Source organism: Theropithecus gelada, chromosome 15 (genome assembly GCF_003255815.1).
Source record: "Theropithecus gelada isolate Dixy chromosome 15, Tgel_1.0, whole genome shotgun sequence".
In the NCBI taxonomy this organism is placed as follows: Eukaryota; Metazoa; Chordata; class Mammalia; order Primates; family Cercopithecidae; genus Theropithecus; species Theropithecus gelada.
In genome coordinates, this window is record NC_037683.1 from 2,550,349 (window position 1) to 2,569,213 (window position 18,865).

The 18,865-nt window shown below is 60.3% G+C and overlaps 1 protein-coding gene across 4 annotated transcripts in view; it reads right to left on the reverse strand.

Moving 5' to 3' along the window:
• The window catches only part of KCNT1 (potassium sodium-activated channel subfamily T member 1), a 90,730-nt gene that overhangs the window by 67,579 nt on the left and 4,286 nt on the right, over positions 1 to 18,865 (reverse strand). For 3 of the 4 annotated variants that reach the window (XM_025359724.1, XM_025359723.1, XM_025359726.1), the window contains exon 2: positions 10,259 to 10,402. The exons of the other annotated variant lie outside the window; for it this stretch is intronic. In XM_025359724.1, coding sequence (XP_025215509.1) covers positions 10,259 to 10,402 — 144 coding nt within the window. The remainder of the gene's footprint in view (positions 1 to 10,258; positions 10,403 to 18,865) is intronic. 4 annotated transcript variants of the gene reach the window in all.

Sequence of the window (18,865 nt, forward strand, 5' to 3'; positions counted from 1 at the left end):
CTCAGGATGGGAGTGCACGCAGGGCCTGCTGTCTCTACCGGCCCACGGCTGCCCCTACCTGTGCAGATAGTGCCCCCTGAGCCACCCCCAGCCTAGCTTCCGGGGATGAAGAGCACCCCATAGGGAGGACACGAAGTTGAGGCCCCTGGAGGCCTGACCCCGAGGCTGGCCTGGACTTCGAGGCCCTTGGTGCCCTCCCCCTGTGCCTCTTGAGCCTCTGAGCCTGGATCCCACAGTCAGCTCTTATTCAGGGGCCCACGATGGATAAAACCTCAGAGGGGAAAGCAGGAGCGCTGGGAGGAGGGCTTGGAGCTTCCCAGGGCCCCTTAGGAAAACCTGCAGAGGAAGAGACAGGCTCAGTGCGAAGGTGGCAGGGATGCCTGGCCCTCCCCAGCCCACAGCACCCTCAGGAGAGCGGACGCTGGTCTGGGACAGGGCTGCCCTCAGCCATGGCTCTCAGACTGGATGGAGGAGGGGGTGTCTAAGGACATGAGGCACCTGTGCTGGGCCGGGGACAGCCGGACGCCAGGCCTGTAAGCCCCGAGGGGTGGCCCGGCACTGAAGGCGGTGATGCCTCTGACGGACTTGCCGGACTGGCAGAATCGTCAGGAACAAGGTCTCTGGGACAGGGCACTTCCCGGGACAGCCCTCGATGCTCCAGACGCCCACAAGGAGAGCCAGGGACCCTTCCCACTGACAGGGCTCTGAGGCCCCCCGAGCCCCGGGGTCCTTCTGGAGACAGCAGGCCCCGTGTAGACACAGCCATGCAGCAGACCTGCGGGCACGGCTGTCGGTCGCACAGGCACAAAATGCCCCTTCGGGAGCCGCACGCTCACGTGGTGCACAAGAACGTTCTGCCGGGGAGCAGCAGCCTCTCCTCCCCGCCTGCCACCCTGCAGAGCCCAGCCTCGGGCAATGGCAGTGGATGCCGGCGCCGGCCCTGTTCATGCCGACGGCGCTCCGTGCTGACCCCAAGATGGACGATACCTCCTGGAACAGGATGCAGGACGATTTCTAGGTACAACTGGAACTCCTGACACCCCACCAATGCTTTTGCTTTTCAGACCTGGTGGAGGGGTGACAGGTCACAGGACAGTTCACCCACCCTGCCAGGCCTCTGTGGTGCTGCCCTGCAGGCGAGCTCTGCAGCCCCCAGCTTCCTGCGCTCTGCACGATCACCACCTTGGAGAGCCACGCCCGTCACTGAGTGCTGGGGAGGCACAGGCAGCGTGGCCTCGGCCTTCACTCACACGGTGGCCCGAGGCTAGCGGGGGACAGCAAGGAAGGACCTGACGAGTGCTGGGGAGGAGAGGGAAGCTGCACGCAGGAGGCTCTCTCCAGGGACCTGGCAGATGCCCTTGAAGTTTAAGGAATTTGAAATGAAAGTGCAACTTAGCCGGGCGCGGTGGCTCACGCCTGTAATCCCAGCACTTTGGGAGGCCAAGGCGGGCGGATCACGAAGTCAGGAGATTGAGACCATCCTGGCTAACACGGTGAAACCCCGTCTCTACTAAAAATGCAAAAAAAAAAAATTAGCCGGGCGTGGTGGCGGGAGCCTGTAGTCCCAGCTACTCGGGAGGCTGAGGCAGAAGAATGACGTGAACCTGGGAGGCAGTGGAGCTTGCAGTGAGCCGAGATCGCGCCACTGCACTCCAGCCTGGGCGACAAAGCGAGACTCCGTCTCAAAAAAAAAAAAAAAAAAAGAAAGTGCAACTTGACACCCCGGAGGGTTTCCCACGAAGTCTTTTGCAGCGTCCCCTTCTTTCCCTCCAAGTCTGCTCCAGACTGAATTGCGCCCCCTCAGGTCCCCTTGTTGAAGCCCCCACCCCTGAGGGGGACGGTATTTAGAGACAGGTCCTTCGGGAGGTGATCAGGCTTAGACCAGGTCATGAGAGTGGGGCCTCGGGATGGGATCAGTGCCCCACAAGAGGAGAGCAGAGAGCCTGCGTTCTCTGCCCCAAGGGCCGCAGCGAGAAGATGTTATATGCAAGCCTGGGACCGGCTCTCACCGGGAGCCCGGTCTGCCGGCACCTCGATCCTGGGCTTCCAGCCTCTGGAACTGAGAAATAGATCTCTGTTGCTGAGGCTGCCGGGTCTGTGGTGCTTTTCCATAGCAGCTGGGAAGACAGAGACGAGGCGTAAACACACTTACACCCGTTCCATTTCAGCTGGACGCGCCGGATGATGGAAACGGAACACTGGAGGGAGCGCACTGGGAATTACAACCTGAAGCCCAAACGGATGGTGGCTTCCTGACGCGGAGGATGCCAGCCCCCTCCCACTGGGCATCTGTGTTCTGCTCTACGCTAATTCGGGAGGAATTTCATTTTGTGTCACGCACATGAGTCCCTGGGACATGGGCTTGGTGACGAAGCCGTGTGCCCCGTTGTGCCAGCCTCAGGGGTGGGATGGGCGATGCAGCCCCCGGGGACGTGGGATTTGCCCTCTCAGGGGTCTCCCTGGATATTCCTGGGCTGTGGTTGGAGGAGCCAGAGTCCCCCGCTCTTAAGTCATAAAGATGCAAAGGCACTGTCCGATGTGCCGCCTCGTTCCCGAGGACTGAGCCAGCCCTGGGCCCAGGGGTATCACAGACCCTCCTCCATCCCTCCACAGGCAGGTGATGCCCCACCAGACACCGCTCACATGTGGTGGGCCCTGGTCACCGACAGCCTCTGTGGGCCTCTGGCCCTCCTGTTGATCCTGCCCACTCCTTGGCCACCCAGGGCTGGAGGCGACCCAAGCCCCTGGAAGCCACGGTCAGAGGGAGGGACAGGGCTAGGAGGAAGGGGCAGCCCACCCCAGGGGCCACAGTCTCCACAGCAGAGACGTCACCTTCCCCCACCCTGACTCGGGCCCACCTTCCAGGACCCTGTTTCCTGGTAGGGAGCCCAGGGGACAAGGGTGAGCAGGCCTGGCCTCCAGCCCTGTCCACAGTCGAGTGGGGGTGACACAGGCAAACCATCCCTGAGCTGGAAAGGGACTGGAAAAATCATGACAAGCATTTCACTCACTCAGGACACCGTAAAGCACGTGGAACCTGCCAGAACTTTCAGAAACCATCCTGGGCCTTTCCTGCTCCACTAAACCAGACCTTGACTCAGTCGTTCAGGTGGCAGACCAAGGGTGTCCAGGAAAGACAGATGGGCGGACCCCCGGCTCTGGGAATGGCTCCTGGTACGCACATGGCCGGCACCCTCCCCCGGCCAGGAGACCCCAGCCTGTCTGGGCCCCACCAGCCTGGCCAAGGCTGTTTCTCAGGCCGGCCGTGTCCTCCCAAGCCTGTGGGTGTTTGCTCTGGAAAGGGCCCCAGGGCGAGAAGGGCCAGGGGCAGGACTGGGATCCCACTGGGCCCTTCCCTGCCCTATCAGCACGCCTGCACACAGCAGGATGGCCCCAGACAGAATGTTAAATATAACCTTCTGCACTCCCCCACCCCGGGGAATGAGCAGGCTGGCGTTTCCCTGAGCTCAGCAGCTCTGGGCAGGAGGCACGCCAGGGGGCCGGTGCTGGAGCGGAGTGGCTTTGAGACTGGGGCCGGCCCAGCAGCTCAGGCCGAGAGTGTTTTGGGCCACTTCAGCCCCTTCTGGGGGGTCCCCCAGTCCAGGGGTCACGCTTCCCAAACCCAGCTCCAGGCCTCTCCCACCGCAGCCCTCACCCTGCATGGCTCCCTGACTCCTCCTCGAGCCTTCACTGCCCCTAAACCACCACTGCCCCTAAACCACCACCGCCCCTAAACCACCGCCGCCCCTAAACCACCACCACTGCCCCTAAACNAACCACCGCTGCTGCCCCTAAACCACCGCTGCCCCTAAACCACCACTGCCCCTCGGGCTCGGCCGTGTGTCACCCATGCCCCACCCTCCCCTTTGGATCAGGCCTGGCCACACTCTTCCTCCTGACTGTCCTCCTCTGTTTCAAAGCTCCAGCTACACCTGAGTCTGTCACATGGGGACCTGGGGCCCTAAGGCAGGCGCGGCCCAGCCCCAGCTTCCCCAGAGCACCCCCGAAGGAGAGCCGACCTGTGCCCCAGGTCCTGCCCAGGCCACTCACACCTTCACGCAGAAACTTTAGGCTCAGTGCCCTTCAGGGAGCTAGGTCTGGCTCCGGGGCCCAGACCTGCCTTCTCAGCTCAGGGTCTCAGAGTGGCCTTCAGAGAGCAGGTGGGGGTGGGGGTGCAGGCAGGACCCCCGCCGCTGGCCCCCGGAGAAGCGGAGAAAAGCTCCCTCCGGAGAAAGGCTGCCGGGGCCCCCTGCTTCTTCAGCAGGGGCTGGGCCGGTGGGTGAGGGCAGGATGATAGGGGTGGGGAGGGGACAGAAAGAGATGATGGAGCCGGGAGGGCTGGGCAGCAGGAGGGCACTTATGCAATCCCAGGAGGGATTTGCAGGAGGGATGATTCTAGGAGGCCCTCAGCACACCCAGTCACCCGGGGCTCAGGCACTTCCCCGACCAGCAGGGAAACCGTTCAGTTATTAAGGATGACAGATGAGTGCTGGGAGGGCGGGGCTGTTCTACAGACATCCTCACCTCAGCTGCTGCTTGGAAGCCTGGCGGGGCCTTCACCCTGTGAGAGGAGCCTCTCTTTGTCTCCAGCCACCCTGTTCCTGTGGGGCAGCCGGATTCACTGTGGGGTAGGGTCGCGTGAATGGAAGGGGTGCATCCAGCAGGGCCAGGGCTGCCCCCTCCTTCTGCACCCATCCCTGCTCCTGCGAGGCCACCTCCGGGTCCCTGCTGGACCTGCCTGGCCTGTCCACAGTTGCTGCCTGTGGGGCCGGCAGGGGTCCATCCTCCCCGCAGGCCCGCTGCCCCGTGTTCCCAGCAATGCCGGGCCCTGTTTGTGGTCCACTTCTCAGCTTGTTGTGTGAAAAAATATTTGGTGTTGCTCAACTCCAGAGACCCAAGTCAAGTTCCGTTCTCTGTTGTCAGAGGAGCTAAGGAAACAGCCTGGTCAGGCCCCTCTGGGGCAGTGTTCTGACCCCGGGAGGCCTGCACTCAGGATGGCCTTTCTGCGGCAAGGCGGCCGCTCCCTTCCCAGGTGACCCTGGTGCCTGGGCCCCGTGGTGGGGGGTGCTGGGCTCAGCCTGGGGTGGCCCAAGAAGCCAAGGCAGTAGCCCTGGCCATGCTCAGGGACGAAGCTTCCTCTTGCCTGCCGGGAGCCCCAGCCAGTGGGCAGGGCCTTCCTGGCACCTCTCATGTCCTGCCTGGCCTGTGCTTAGTGCCTGGGAGTGTTGGCGACCCCGACATCGCCTCCAGTGGTGGCTTCAGTGGCCCCGGTGGGCTGGGTCCTGGTGCAGCATGGCGGGGGGCAGCGCCTGTCCCATCCCTCCCCACTGGGACTCCTTGTCTGGAATCTGCCCCTTTGGAGATGGGCCTGTGGTGTGATGGCCCCAAGTGTCCCCAAAGCATGCATCCCCCGACATACACAGCATCTTCCCGAGCCTCAGTGCAGGGCAGGATGGAAGCTGCACCTCCACCGCCACAGACCAGGGTCTGCACAAGATGCCCAGGGCCCAGCTCGGGGGCACTGCCAGGATCCAAGCCCTCAGGCAGCCCCTGTCCCGCTGGCTCCTCAAGCTGCCCTTTGGGGGCCGTTAACCCCGCTGCAGAAGAAGAGCCCAAGTCTGTGTCCTCCAAGGGCCGTGACGCTCACTTAGGCTTCTAGGATACTCTCAAGAGCTGGCTCTGGCTGGGAGGGCCAGGGCCTCCATTAGCTGCCCCCAGGCTCCCAGGCAGAGGGGCAGTGAGACTCTCAGCGTGGCTCAAGGGGCTCCAGAGCCCAGGCCCAGGTGGACTGTGGCTGAATGCTGCTCCCCGGGGGCACCCAAGACACCATCTGGTAGGCAGTGGTGAGGGCCTACCCAGGACCTCATCAGTGAGCTCCCAACTCTGCCCACTTCCCTCACTGGGCTGGGTCATCCCCCCTGGGAGCGGCCTGCCCAGCAGTACAGCCTCCTCTGCCCACGTGGCCAGCCGGGCTCTTCCCTGCCCAAGGCCACAGGCGACGGAGGCTGCGGTGACTCACTGCCAGAGGCTCTACTCCCCGGGCGAACAGGAAGCCCGAGTCCTGCCCGCCCACCTGCTCGCTCACAGCCTGCCAGGGGTTGGCAGCAGCACCCGCTCCCCTCACAGAGCCTGCCCCGGGGTGGAAACAGGGAGGGCGTGAGGGGTGCCGGTCTGTGCTGAGCCCCCACAGTGCACCTGCCCTGTGCTGGTGGTTGGGTCTCCCTGCCCCCCAGCCTCTTCCTCGGTGCAGAGACAGGCCAAGCGGCACTTCCACCTTACCCAGACCTGAGACGCCGCCATGGCAAAGGCCACCACACTGGTCCCTCAGGGGCCCGGGTGGAACCTCTGCTGCCATGTCCGGGCATACCAGCCCTTCCATCCGCAGCCCAGGACCCCATCCCAGCGTCCCCTCCCCTCCACCTAAGGGCTCTCTTGCCCAGAGCTGGCAGGCAGGTCTTGCTGGACTCAACCCTCTCAGACCTGGGCCCCCATGGCCTCCAGACCCCCACCTGCGCTCCGTTCCACATTCAGATAAGCACATCCTCCCACCTCACACGGCCCCTGTGAGTCACTGCGGTACACATGAAGGGGGTCCCACCAGGCCAGGCAGACGACCCCCCTGTCTCCACTCCAGGAGGGGGAAGGCACAGGCACTAGGGATGAGGAGGAAGATAATGAGAGATGGGGTGGGTTCTAATGGCAGGTAGAGGCATCAGATCCCACCTGAAGCACCCGGAAGGGTCCTCCAAGCGGCCGATCCCCTCCTCCAGGTCAGCTTGGGTTTTCCATAGAGCCAGGGGCCGGGGTCCCCACGTGTGTGTCCTTATGGATAGGAGAGGGCTTGGGTGACCTCAGGACCCCTGACAGCATCCTGACTTCCCTCATTGCTGCCCACCCATTCCAGCATCGGGGTTCATGAGACAGGCCAGGCCAGACTCACCCAACCCTGCCATGGAGGCCGAAGCAGGCACCTTTGGGCAAAGAAGGTTTGAGGGAAGAGAAACCCTTCAGGCCGGGCTCCCTGAGCTGCCTTTGAGAGGAGAGGCCCCCAGGCTGCTGCTGAGACCAAGGAGCTACCATTCCTGGGTGGGGGAAGTGGAAGTGGGGGTTCCCCAGGCTCCCAGGCCTCTAGGGCACCCTCTCCTACATCCAGTCGAGGCAATTTCTCAGGAAGGCCTGAGTCCATGTGAGGAATGGGTTCAGCTGTGCAGAGGGCGGCTGGTGAGTTGGCAGGTGACTCAGGCAGGAGCCCCCAACTCATTTGCCCCCGCGTCCCCAGAAGGCTGCTTACTCCTGTACTGTGCCCAGCCAACCTCACCAGCCCCCGCAGCCTCCACGGCGAGCCGGGCAGAGCTGCTGGGAACTGGGCTGGAGACCAGCCGACCAGCAGACCCCCACCTTCCGGATCTCGTGCTGCCCAAGGCCACCATCTCTACCAGGCCCGGGTTTCCTCTCAGGGATGAGAAGTGGGAAACCACTCTGAGGAGGAAGCTAAGTCCCCTCCTTGTCCCGTGCTATAGACACCAACACCACAGGGCCAGGTCCCCTCCCTCCCGTCCTATAGACACCAACACCACAGGGCCAGGTCCCCTCCCTCCCGTCCTATAGACTGAACACCACAGGGCCAGGTCCCCCTCCCTCCCGTCCTATAGACCGAACACCACAGGGCCAGGTCCCCTCCCTCCCGTCCTATAGACACCAACACCACAGGGCCAGGTCCCCTCCCTCCTGTCGTATAGACTGAACACCACAGGGCCAGGTCCCCTCCCTCCTGTTGTATAGACTGAACACCACAGGGCCAGGTCCCCCTCCCTCCTGTCCTATAGACCGAACACCACAGGGCCAGGTCCCCCTCCCTCCTGTCGTATAGACTGAACACCACAGGGCCAGGTCCCCTCCCTTCTGTCCTATAGACCCAACACCACAGGGCCAGGTCCCCTCCCTCCCGTCCTATAGACACCAACACCACAGGGCCAGGTCCCCTCCCTCCTGTCCTATAGACCGAACACCACAGGGCCAGGTCCCCTCCCCTCCCATCCTATAGACCGAACACCACAGGGCCAGGTCCCCTCCCCTCCCGTCCTATAGACCGAACACCACAGGGCCAGGTCCCCTCCCCTCCCGTCCTATAGACCGAACACCACATAGCCAGGTCCCCTCCCCTCCTCTCCTATAGACACCAACACGAGAGGGCCAGGTCCCCTCCCTCCTGTCCTACAGACACCAACACCAGAGGGCGAGGTCCCCTCCCCTCCTGTCCTATAGACCGAACACCACAGGGCCAGGTCCCCTCCCTCCTGTCCTATAGACACCAACACCACAGGGCCAGGTCCCCTCCCCTCCTGTCCTATAGACACCAACACCAGAGGGCCAGGTCCCCTCCCTCCCGTCCTACAGACACCAACACCACAGGGCCAGGTCCCCTCCCATCCTTCACACACAAGGAAAGGTATGCAGCACAGCATCTGAGGCCATCTTGAGGGACAGTGCCACAGGACAGGTACGGTGACCACACAGCCCTGATGCTCTACACCCCTGGCCACTCTCTCTCCAATAGAACCTCACTGTATACTTCATTTCCAACCAGAGAGAGCAGGGCACTTGTAGGGTGGCACAGATGCCCTGTACCCCACGGGCCTTTCCTGGAGAGGACCCACAGCAACGCACCAGCTAGCACACACACAGCCACACACATCCGGCGGTCCACCCCCTAACACCATTGGCACACAACTCATGCGGCCGCTGGGCACAGCACGCCAAGGCCACTGGAATGCAAATCGGCGGCTGCCAGGGGCTGGGGGATAAGGGAGCATTTGGGGAGTGAGTCCCAGTGGTAAGGAGCTTCCTTCTAGGGTATACAAATGTTCCCGAATTACAGTGGTGAGGGTGGCACAATGTGTACTAAATGTCACTAATGGTAAATTCTGTTTTATGTATTTTACCACGATTTTAAAAAACCACACCCAGGATCAGGGACTCACTGTGATATCCCATGCCCGCTTCTCCTCTCCCAGGGATGGGGATGGTTCTCTCTAGGCAGATAGCAAAAACCTCTGCTGTCCACTTCTGAACACTCAGGAATACGGCATTACAATTAGATCAACCACAGCCACAGGCGTTATTGAGTCATCCGGGAGCCCCAGGCACCATTAGGGGGATGGACACCACTTCCTGCCCCATATCGGAAGGATCTCCCAGGGCTGCTGTTTTCAAGAATTAGCCAAGTCCCAGCTGAGCAGGCACCTGAGGGGCTGGTGCTGGCTTAGAAAAATGTTGAGTCCACGGATTCGGCCTAGGGAAGCTTTGTGTGGCTCCTAGGGGGCAGGACAGCCTCCCAGCCACGCACGCCACCCTGGGACCAGCCTGGCTGGTGTGTGCTAACCTGAATAACTGCGTTGTTGGAGGACACTGTGGATTTGCTAGCTAAGCCCAGGGCTGGGCGGCGATGGAGCCCTGGAGACAGTGACAACGCCAACCCTGGAAAGGGAGCGGTTCCTGACCTGAAGCCCCCGCGGGCTCCAGCCCCACGTGCGTCCTCAGAGCACTCGCCTTTGCTTGCGGGCAAAAAAGCGCCTCCCCGGAGCCTGGCAGAGCTAAAGTGCTGGGTGTTTACCCAAGATAGCTATTTGGGGAAAAGGAGGAGAGAAACGCAACATTTCTTCCAGCTTCCTGCCAACCCCCTCAGCGGATGAATTATTCCCATGGGCTCATCCTGTTGGTCCCTAACTGAAAGACACAATCCATGCGGCCTTTTTAGCCCAGGAGATGTTGAGGGGACGGGGACACTGTGACTCGGAATAAGTGACCAGGTCATGAACCTGAAGGACACGCTCCCTCATTGAATAATTAATCAAGGACCGCTGCCTGAGCCTGGAGGACGCCAGCCCTCAGCCAGGCTGCAGGCTCCGCCACCAGGGCGCTTCCGGCCCTGGCTTGCCCCCAAAACAGCAAAACTGGGGTGCTGGGGGCTGGGACCAGACACCGGAAGGCCAGGCCGCCCTCCGCCTCCGCGCCCCAAGTCGGGCTCTGGAAGACTCCGCAGCTCCGAGCATCCCGCGCCCTCCTCCAGACCCCCTCCCAAGAAGATGCTTCCTCCTGCCCCCACCCCCTCCGAAACTTCTGTGTCCCCAGAAGCCGGAAAAAGTTGAAGGGCACCGGGGGCTGCGGGGGCGCGCGGGACCGGCCTTCAGCACCGCGGACAGCTCCGGGCGTGCGGCGGCCCCGGGACTGCGACCCCGGCCCCCCACCCCGCCCCTACCTGTCGTCGTTCTGGAAGGACGGGTCGCCCAGCAGCAGGTCCCGGAAGCGGTAGCGCGGCGGCAAGGGCAGCACCTCCGAGTCCAGGTCGCTCATCTTGAAGCCGGCGGTGTCCAGGAGCGCGCCGTCCCCCGCGCAGGGCCGCCTGCGGGCACACGCCAGCACCCCTCAGCCCGCGCCGGGCACCCTCGCGGACGCGCGCAGCCCCCGGCCCGCGCAGCGCAGCCCGCGGCCACCGCGACCCACCGGGCGGGCGGCCGGGTGGGGGCGGGCCTGGCGGCACCTGCGGGCGGGGGCGCGCGGGACCGGCTGCGCCCGGCTGGGGCTAGGGCGGGGGCTGCGCAGGGGCAGGGGGCGGGGCTCCCTCCAAAGCGGCCCTGGGGCCTGGCAGGAGGTAAGGGGGACGGGAGCTGTCATGGCCAGCTCAGGGACAGGCGCGCAGCACTCCTCCCTGATTCCCCAGGAGCCGGGAGGGAGGCCCTCCCCCTGCCCTGAAGCCCCGCCAGACTCCTGCAAGCCCTCCCAACTCCCCAGCTCCCCTCCGTGTCCCCAGGGTCTTTGCCAAGGCTGGCTGCTCAACCTTCCTTCAGGGTCCTTCAGGGTGCAGAACACCCATCCCAGCCCCCGAGACCACCGTTTATGACCCTCAGGCTGTTGAGGGGTGAGGGTGGAGGGACCAGGAGGCCTAAGAAGACACCCTTGTTTGCAGCCTCCCCAGGCAGAGCGGCTCAGCTCAGGTCAGAACCCTGCGGGGGCTGCCAGGCCCTCTGGGCCCTAAGCTGCACTGCCACTGTCAGCAGGTGAGGGATCAAAGGGACACAGAGAGTTGGCAGTGCAGGGTAGGGGCATTGTGGCACACTGGGTAGAGTGGGAGGATCTCTGGTGGTCTGCAGTTCTCGGGTGCCCAGGCAGGTGTCTTCCAGGGGTCTTGCACCTTTCCTGTCCCCATGTCCCCCACTGAAGTGACTTTTGGCTGCTCCAGGAGAAGCAGGAACTGAGGGGCAGGGAGCTCCTTACCTGGCCCAGGCCCACCCTTGTTCAAGGCTTTGAGGCCAGCAGGAGAGATAGGGGGATGGAGGGGACTGGCTCCCCCACAGGCAGGGGCAGGAGGCTGTGATCACACACAGCTCCCCGTGCTGTGCCCATAGGCCCCGCACAAAGGCCACTCACCTGGAACACCAGGTCCAGGGACCCTACAAAATTCTCTTCTCTCTCCTTAAGTCGGGACGGACAGGCACATTCCTTGAGCCCCCACCAAGTGCCTCTCCTGGGCCCCCTAACCCTCAGACGAGCAGCAGGCAAGGAGCTATGGGCACCCCAGGCCGAAGCTGCAGGGAGCAGGTGCGTGCCCCAAACCCTGCTCCTTGTTCTGAGGTCACAGGTTCAACCCCCAGGATCTGGCAGCGATTGAAAAATAACATTTTCCTAATTGCATCAGCGTAGCTGCATGTTTTTCCTTAGTCACAAGCTGGCTGGGGCCATGGGGAGGTGCAAGCAGGCAGGGGAACCACGTGGCCAGGGGTCGGGGCTATATTTTCTTGGTTTTGTGCCTTCCTTACTGAAAGCCCCTTTCAATGGTAAAACCCCGAGGGACTGCCGGCACCTCAGGCGTGGCTGCCTCCTCCCGCCCCGCCCCATCTGCCTTTTGAGCGAGCGGCTCTGGTTCCTCCTCCTGTCCTCAAGACCCAGTCTCAGCAGGGCCCATGGACAAGCTCAGCGGGTGGGACCTTGGCTTGCTTCAGGGGTCACCGGGGGAAGGAAGTGCACCAGGAGTCCAGAGACCTGCCCCACCCCTGCTCCCCAGATGCGGCCTGGGGAGAGTGACAAGGACAAGCTGCCTTTCCTCCCTTGGGGAGCTGCTTTGACACTTGAGTGAGCACACGGCCATGAGCAGGTGTCCTGCAGGCCTCCTGGCATCCTGCCTTGTTCCCCCCACAGAGCCAGAAACCTTGAAAATATTTGGCTGTTGTGTTGGCCGAGGGCCGGGGCTACAGGGTCTCTGGGAAAGGTGCCCATCGCAGGAGGACAGCAGCAGAGCAGCTGCTCCCCATGTCCTTGGGGTCTGGTTGAGACTTTTCCCAAGCAGGAAGGCCTACATCGGCCAGCTTTTTTGGGCACAGGGGGATAGGGGAGTGTTGGGGGATCCAGTCCCTGCCGAAGCTGGTTCAGGTGGAACTGGAACACAACCCTGGCATAGCCAGACACGGGGACCCCGGGGCCCACCTCGAGATTCTGCATCCCCTCTTCTCTTGTGCCCTCCTCCCTGTGTGACCCAAGGGCCCTGGAGGAAATCTAGGACCCCCAAGAACACATCCATAATCTTTTTGAGTGACGGCTGTGCCAAATAATTGCCAATTTCCATAAGAATTCTGTGCTTTGGTGGCTTAAGGAAGGTGTCCCTCTCCTCAGCCCTTACACCACTCTCTGGACAAGGTGTGGAGCTCAACCTGTGGGACTCACACAGCCCTTGGAGCCAGGGCTGAGGTGACAGGACAGAGCACACCCCCTAGGCAAGGCCGGGGCAGCCCAGGGGCTCAGAGCATCCCTTATTCCTCTTGCGGACTCTCTGGGCTGTCAGTACACACCCTGCAGGCCCAGGGCGTGGCAAGAGTCCTGCTGGCATGAGCACGACTCAGTCCTGGCCCATCAGTCCTGGCTGGGCACTTCACCTCCCTGAGCCTGTTTGCTCATGTGTGAAGGGAGATACTGATGCCCGTTCCCTTATAGGACGACTGTGAAGATGTAACCAGACAGCACGCCTGAGGCACTCGGAACAGGGCCTGCACGTGAGTGCTCAGCTACAGCAGGTGTAGCGTGGCCAGCAGTTTGGCTGAGCTCTCATGGACAAAGGCTATGACCCAGGATGGCCGGTGCCCAGTGTGCCCCCTCCGCTCAGCCGAGGCCCATCAGGGAGCTCAGGCTTGGGACACTGACTTTAGGAATCCATCTGGAGAGGCCAAGAATGAGCAAGGCACTGCACACCCGGGCACGGCAACAGGAAGTCCCCGCCAGCTGTTTGGTGCTTAGGTAGTCACGGGCACTGACCCCGACAACCCTGTCAGAGGGGAGCCCGGCAGCCACGCTCAGTGCCAGCTGCCATGGACTGAGAGCCAGCTGCAAGCCAGGTGGTGGCATGGAATCCTGAGAACAGTTCTCAGAAGCCAGGACAGTCTCCATGCCTAGTGCCTGGCAAGAACAAGTAGCTCCCAGAGCCCAAGGAGCATCACTGAGGTCCCGGCAGAGACGCTGGGGTCGGGGCCAGGTCCAGGTTCACCTTGGGCTGTGCTACCTTTGGGCAGCTGGGGGCTCTTCTGATAGCCGGGAGTGCCTGCTTCTCACTCCCCCTGCATCTGTCCCCAGTGGCCATGGAGCGAGGGCTGTCTGACAAACTGCTTAAAAACCAGCTTCTCCCGCCAAGGGCCCTGGGCATTCCTGTTCCAGTTGGGAATGCGAGGCTGCCCGTGCCACCATAATGGAGGCCTTATCTGTGCACTGCTGCGAGGAAAAGGATAAAAGGAGGGAGTCGTGAAGGGGGCTTCTTTGGAGCTGGCATGATTATTTACTGGAAAACCCAAGAGGAATCAGCTGAAAACCTACTACAGCAAATACGGAACCTAGTACGGCGACCAACCCAGGAGCACCACGGACAGCAAGAGCAGAGGGCCACCAGGAGAAAGCCCTGCTCACAGCAGGTGCAGGGACTCTGAACCCGGGCTCCACCTTGCCCCAAACCCACAGGGGCACACGGCATTCCCGAGAGATGGACTGGAAGCTGTCGCTGGCGGGAGACGGAGGTCTTCCTCCCAACGGTCCAACAGTCCCTTCTCCAAACACACGGGCAAAGGGAATCGCCGCCAATCAAGAGCGCATCCCTATTTTCTCAGAATTTGATGAATTGTTTCAAAAATTAATCCTGAAGAATATACACGCAAGAACAGGCACAGCGGTTGTGGGGAGGAACAGAGAGGGCCCTCGTCGTCTGCTGCCAGCACCAATGTCCAGCCACAGCAGCTGACACTCCGCGGTCTGGCTCAAGAAAAGACAGAGCGGTGAGACACAGCAGAATACCTCGACCGGCTGAAGCCCACGTTGGCATCCGGGCTTGAGAAAGGAGGCAGGGGCACTCACTGGTCCTATGGTATTGGGATAAGTGCAGCTCCAACTGTCCTGACTCAAGTTATGGCTGCAAATATCAGGAGGAGTGATCTCCTCCCCATTGTGCTGATGGAGAAATGGAGGCCGGAGAACTTCAGAAACACACTTGACCTTGTTCCTTATTTTTTAATTTTTTTCTTTTTTGAGACGGAGTCTTGCTCTGTCACCCAGGCTGGAGTGCAGTGGCCAGATCTCGGCTCACTGCAAGCTCCGCCTCCCGGGTTCACGCCATTCTCCTGCCTCAGCCTCCCAAGTAGCTGGGACTACAGGCGCCCGCCACCTCGCCCGGCTAATTTTTTTTTTTTTTTTTTTTTTGTAATTTTTAGTAGAGACGGGGTTTCACCGTGTTAGCCAGGATGGTCTCGATCTCCTGACCTCGTGATCCGCCCATCTTGGCCTCCCAAAGTGCTGGGATTACAGGCTTGAGCCACTGCGCCCGGCCCCTTGTTCCTTATTTATCCTTGTTTATCACTTGTCCCCTTGCTTTAGGAGGGCCAGTGCTTGAACCCAATACCCAGCTCCAGCCTACGCTATCCAATGTGCCTTCTGTTGGATAAAATAACATTAGACCCCACGCTGCAGCCCCAAACCAAGGACAAGATGGAAAAAAAATACAGGAAAAAGTGTTTAAAGCTGAGAAGACCTTTTATTTAATATACAAAACCCAAAAATCATCTATTCCAAGAGGAATAGATTTATAAATGCTTCTACATCTGAACAAAAACACTGCTGTTTAACAAAAAACATCACTGGCAAAAGGAAAGAACAAGCGACCAACAGGAAGAACATATTCGCAACAGCATAATTATCAGAACACAGCCCTGTGCCTACAGGATCCGTGGAAAGGAAAACAATCTAGCAGAAAATACAGCCCGGCGCAGCGGCTCAAGTCTGTCATCCCAGCACTTTGGGAGGCCAAGGTGGGTGGATCAGCTGAGGTCAGGCGTTTGAGACCAGCCTGGCCAACATGGTGAAACCCCATCTCTACTAAAAATACTACAATTAGCTGGATGTGGTGGCACACACTTCTAATCCCAGCTACTCCGGAGGCTGAGGCAGGAGAATCGCTGGAACCCGGGAGGCGGAGGTTGCAGTGAGCTGAGATGGCATCGCTGCACTCCAGCCTGGGTGACAGAGCGAGACTCCGTCTCAAAAAAGAAAACAAAGGACGCATGAGTGAGGTTCAAAGAAGAGGAAAGGAAAACAACGCACAAGTAAAGACAAGCCACCTGGCTGGTAATTAGAGAGATGAAAGTTGCACAGACTCCTGCGCCAGCGATCGGCTGTGGTTAGAGAACAGGGGGTTCTGCAAGCCACGGCTCTTGTGCAGTGTCCAGCTGGCTGGGAGTAGTGGATTAATTATGGTGGAATCGTGGGTCCTCTCCAACTTGGAACCTCTACCTGGGGACATCCTTGATCTGTGTCCGAGGAGGCCCAGGCATGGATTTTCATTACGGTCTCATGTATGAAGGTGAACATTGCAAACAGCCTGCACGTCCATGAATTCAGGAGCGGCTGACAGCTACAGCCAACACTGCCCTGTGAAGGCACAGGTCTCTGTGAGCCCGTGTCAGCCCGTGTGGATGCAACACTACACACACAGAATGACATTTAACGAACTCCATTTAAAAACTAAACACGACCTCTTTCCACAGAACCCTAAAGAGGAGGTGGGTTTCTCTGGGCACCCAGCTTGTAGGTGATCTAGAGACGGTCCCCACACACTGGCAGCCACAGTGCTGGGGGCAGGATGGGGTTCCAGGGCAGTGTGTCACCCGTTGTACCTTGCAAAGTGAATATATCATGCACGACGTGTGTTATGGCAAACGGAACAGCTAAGGGCTAAAGACATCCTCCCCCAAACTCTAGCATCACCAGGCCCTTATTTCTGCCCCGGCTGGGGCTCAGAAAGAAGCAAGGAGCCTGCCTCTCAGGATTAGCGAAGGAAGTCCTGGATAAAATATCCTTCCCCACAAAGACTTCTTTTAACATTCCTTGTGGCCCAGCATGGTGCCTCACCCCTGTAATTCCAGCACGAGGTGGGCAGATTACTTGAGCCCAGGAGTTCATGACCAGCCTGGGCAACATGGCAAAAACCTGCCCTACAGAAAAGTTATCTGGGCATGGTGCCTGTAGTCCCGGCTACTCAAGAGGCTGAAGTGGGAGGATCACTTGAGCCCATGACGTTGAGGCTGCAGTGAGCCACGACTGCGCCACTGCACTCCAGCCTGGGTGACAAAGCTAGACTGTCTCTCAAAAAACAACAACAAAAAAAGATTGTGACTGTCTTTGGCTAAGGGATTGAGGTTTCTCTCCTAAAATACATTCTTGTTCACACTCAGTTCAAAATTTCCAGGAGCTGGGCGAGCCATGTTTGACAGAGATGTCAGGGAGGAGGGAGATGAGCACATGTAAGCATGCAAATAGGCACACGCATGCTGCCGTGTGAATGAGCATGTACGTGCATGCAGAGGTATGTGCGCGAATATGTGCATGCCTGTGCAGATGGGTTTGCATGCATGCATGTACAATGTGCGTGTACGCATACATGTAGGTGGGCATGTGTATGCATGTGCACGTATGGACATACGTGTGCATGCGCATGGATCTGTGTGCATGTGCCTGCCTGTGCGTGGGCATCCCTACCCAGCATTCAGGAGAGTCCCCCAGGCAGGCATAGCATCACCGTGGTGGGGGCGTTTGAGTGCTGGGCTTAGTGCCCAGCAAGTGCAAAGCTGCAGAACCTCTGCTGACCGTGGCAGAACAACTCAATGCTTCCTTTGCACAATGATTAAAAAGTCAGAGCTGCTCAAGACGCCCAGGCAGCTGGGCAGGCAAGTGTCCTGGGTGACATCTCTCTTTAGGGGAGGGGCTTCTTGCCCATGTGAGGGTGGCTGCTCAGCGCCATCTCCTGAGATGCTTTAAGATCCAAAGTGAAAGCTCAGAACACGTGGATGAGCCGAAATCAAGCTGTACATTTATCCAGACAGACTTCAGAGCAGCTTTCTCCCAGCCCAGAGGGACGAGGGGAAGGCCAGCAGCACAGCGGACACAGGGCCCCCGGCGAGGCTGTGGGGGCCATCACCCCTGGACCCGTGCCCAAGGTTGTCGGGGGAAGCAGAAGCCTGGGCTTGGGCCAGATGCCAGGCGAGCTCTTCTGCTGTCCCCACCCCATGCAGCAGGCAGCAGTGTGCTGGTCACTCAGTGGCAGATGGCAAGACCATCTCAGGGTCCTGGGTGCCTGGGACCCTTGGCTGGTCCTTCCCACAGGCCACACCCTGTTCTCCAGCTGTATCAGCCCACAGCCCCTGCCCCCCGGCCACGCTGTGGCTGCTGGGAGGTGCTTGGTGACTGCACACGTCAGCTGTCAGTACCCTCGAGCTGAGCTGGCTGCTGGAGGCAATGGTGATCCTAGCAAGGAGCACAGCCTGGAGCTGGCAGGGGACCCTTGGGGACAGCCCTGCTAGGATGGACAGCCTGAGGGTGGGGAGGCCATGGTGGCGGCTGCACCTGGAGGAGAAACTGCCCCTCTCCCACAGCTGTGGGAAGCACCACCATGCCCCTGCTCATTCCCCCAGGGAGCTGTGCCAGGTCCCTGTGCCGGCCACGCTGAGCACCTGAGGGCTGGCATGGCCTGTAGGAGTACACTGGGCCTTATCTAGTCTTAATTTTTTTTTATTTTTAAAAATTATTATTATTATTATTATTTTTGTAGAGACAACGGTCTTGCCATGTTGCCTAGGTTGGTCTCAAACTCCTGGCCTCAAACGATCCTCCTGCCTTAGCCTCCAAAAACACTGAGATCGCAGGCATGACCCACTGTGCCTGGCCTTGGGCCTCTCTGGAAACTGAGGCAGAAGTGGGGCTTCCATTTCGTCAGCACCAATGAACTCTGGGGGGGCTGGGCTGCTTTAGGAAGGTCCAAGCACAGGGCCCCTGCTCCATCTAGGGTCCCATACCCTGAGCTGCATCATGCTTAGAAAATGACCAACTCACTGGCACTCCCAATACCTGCCCCAGCCCCAGCCGCCTCCCTCAATGTGGCTGGAGTCAGGGAAATCCACTGGAAAGCCACTGTGTGTGGTGGTCTGAGCCCTGGCTGTCCGTCACAGCTTGGGTCTGCCCTAGGCAAGAGCACTACTGGTACCTGTAAAGCACAAGGACCCACTTCCGGCCCCAGGAGGGGGTCACAGGCAGATGGAAGCCCCCTTTGCCCCTCTGGTAGAGTGCCCCAGAGTGGCTACAAAGGAGAGACCTGTGTGCCTTTCCTGGGCACCAAGGGGCCAGCTGTGTCTCAGCCTCCAAGGCCTGAGTGGTGCCTGGCAGGACACAGACAGGTGCCCCAGGGGGACGGTGCCAAGGAGGAGACAGTGGCAGCTGGCACACACCGCACCCCGGCACTGTTGCGAGGGGGAGCCAGTCCCACCCCTGCGGGCCGTGGGCCATGTGGCAA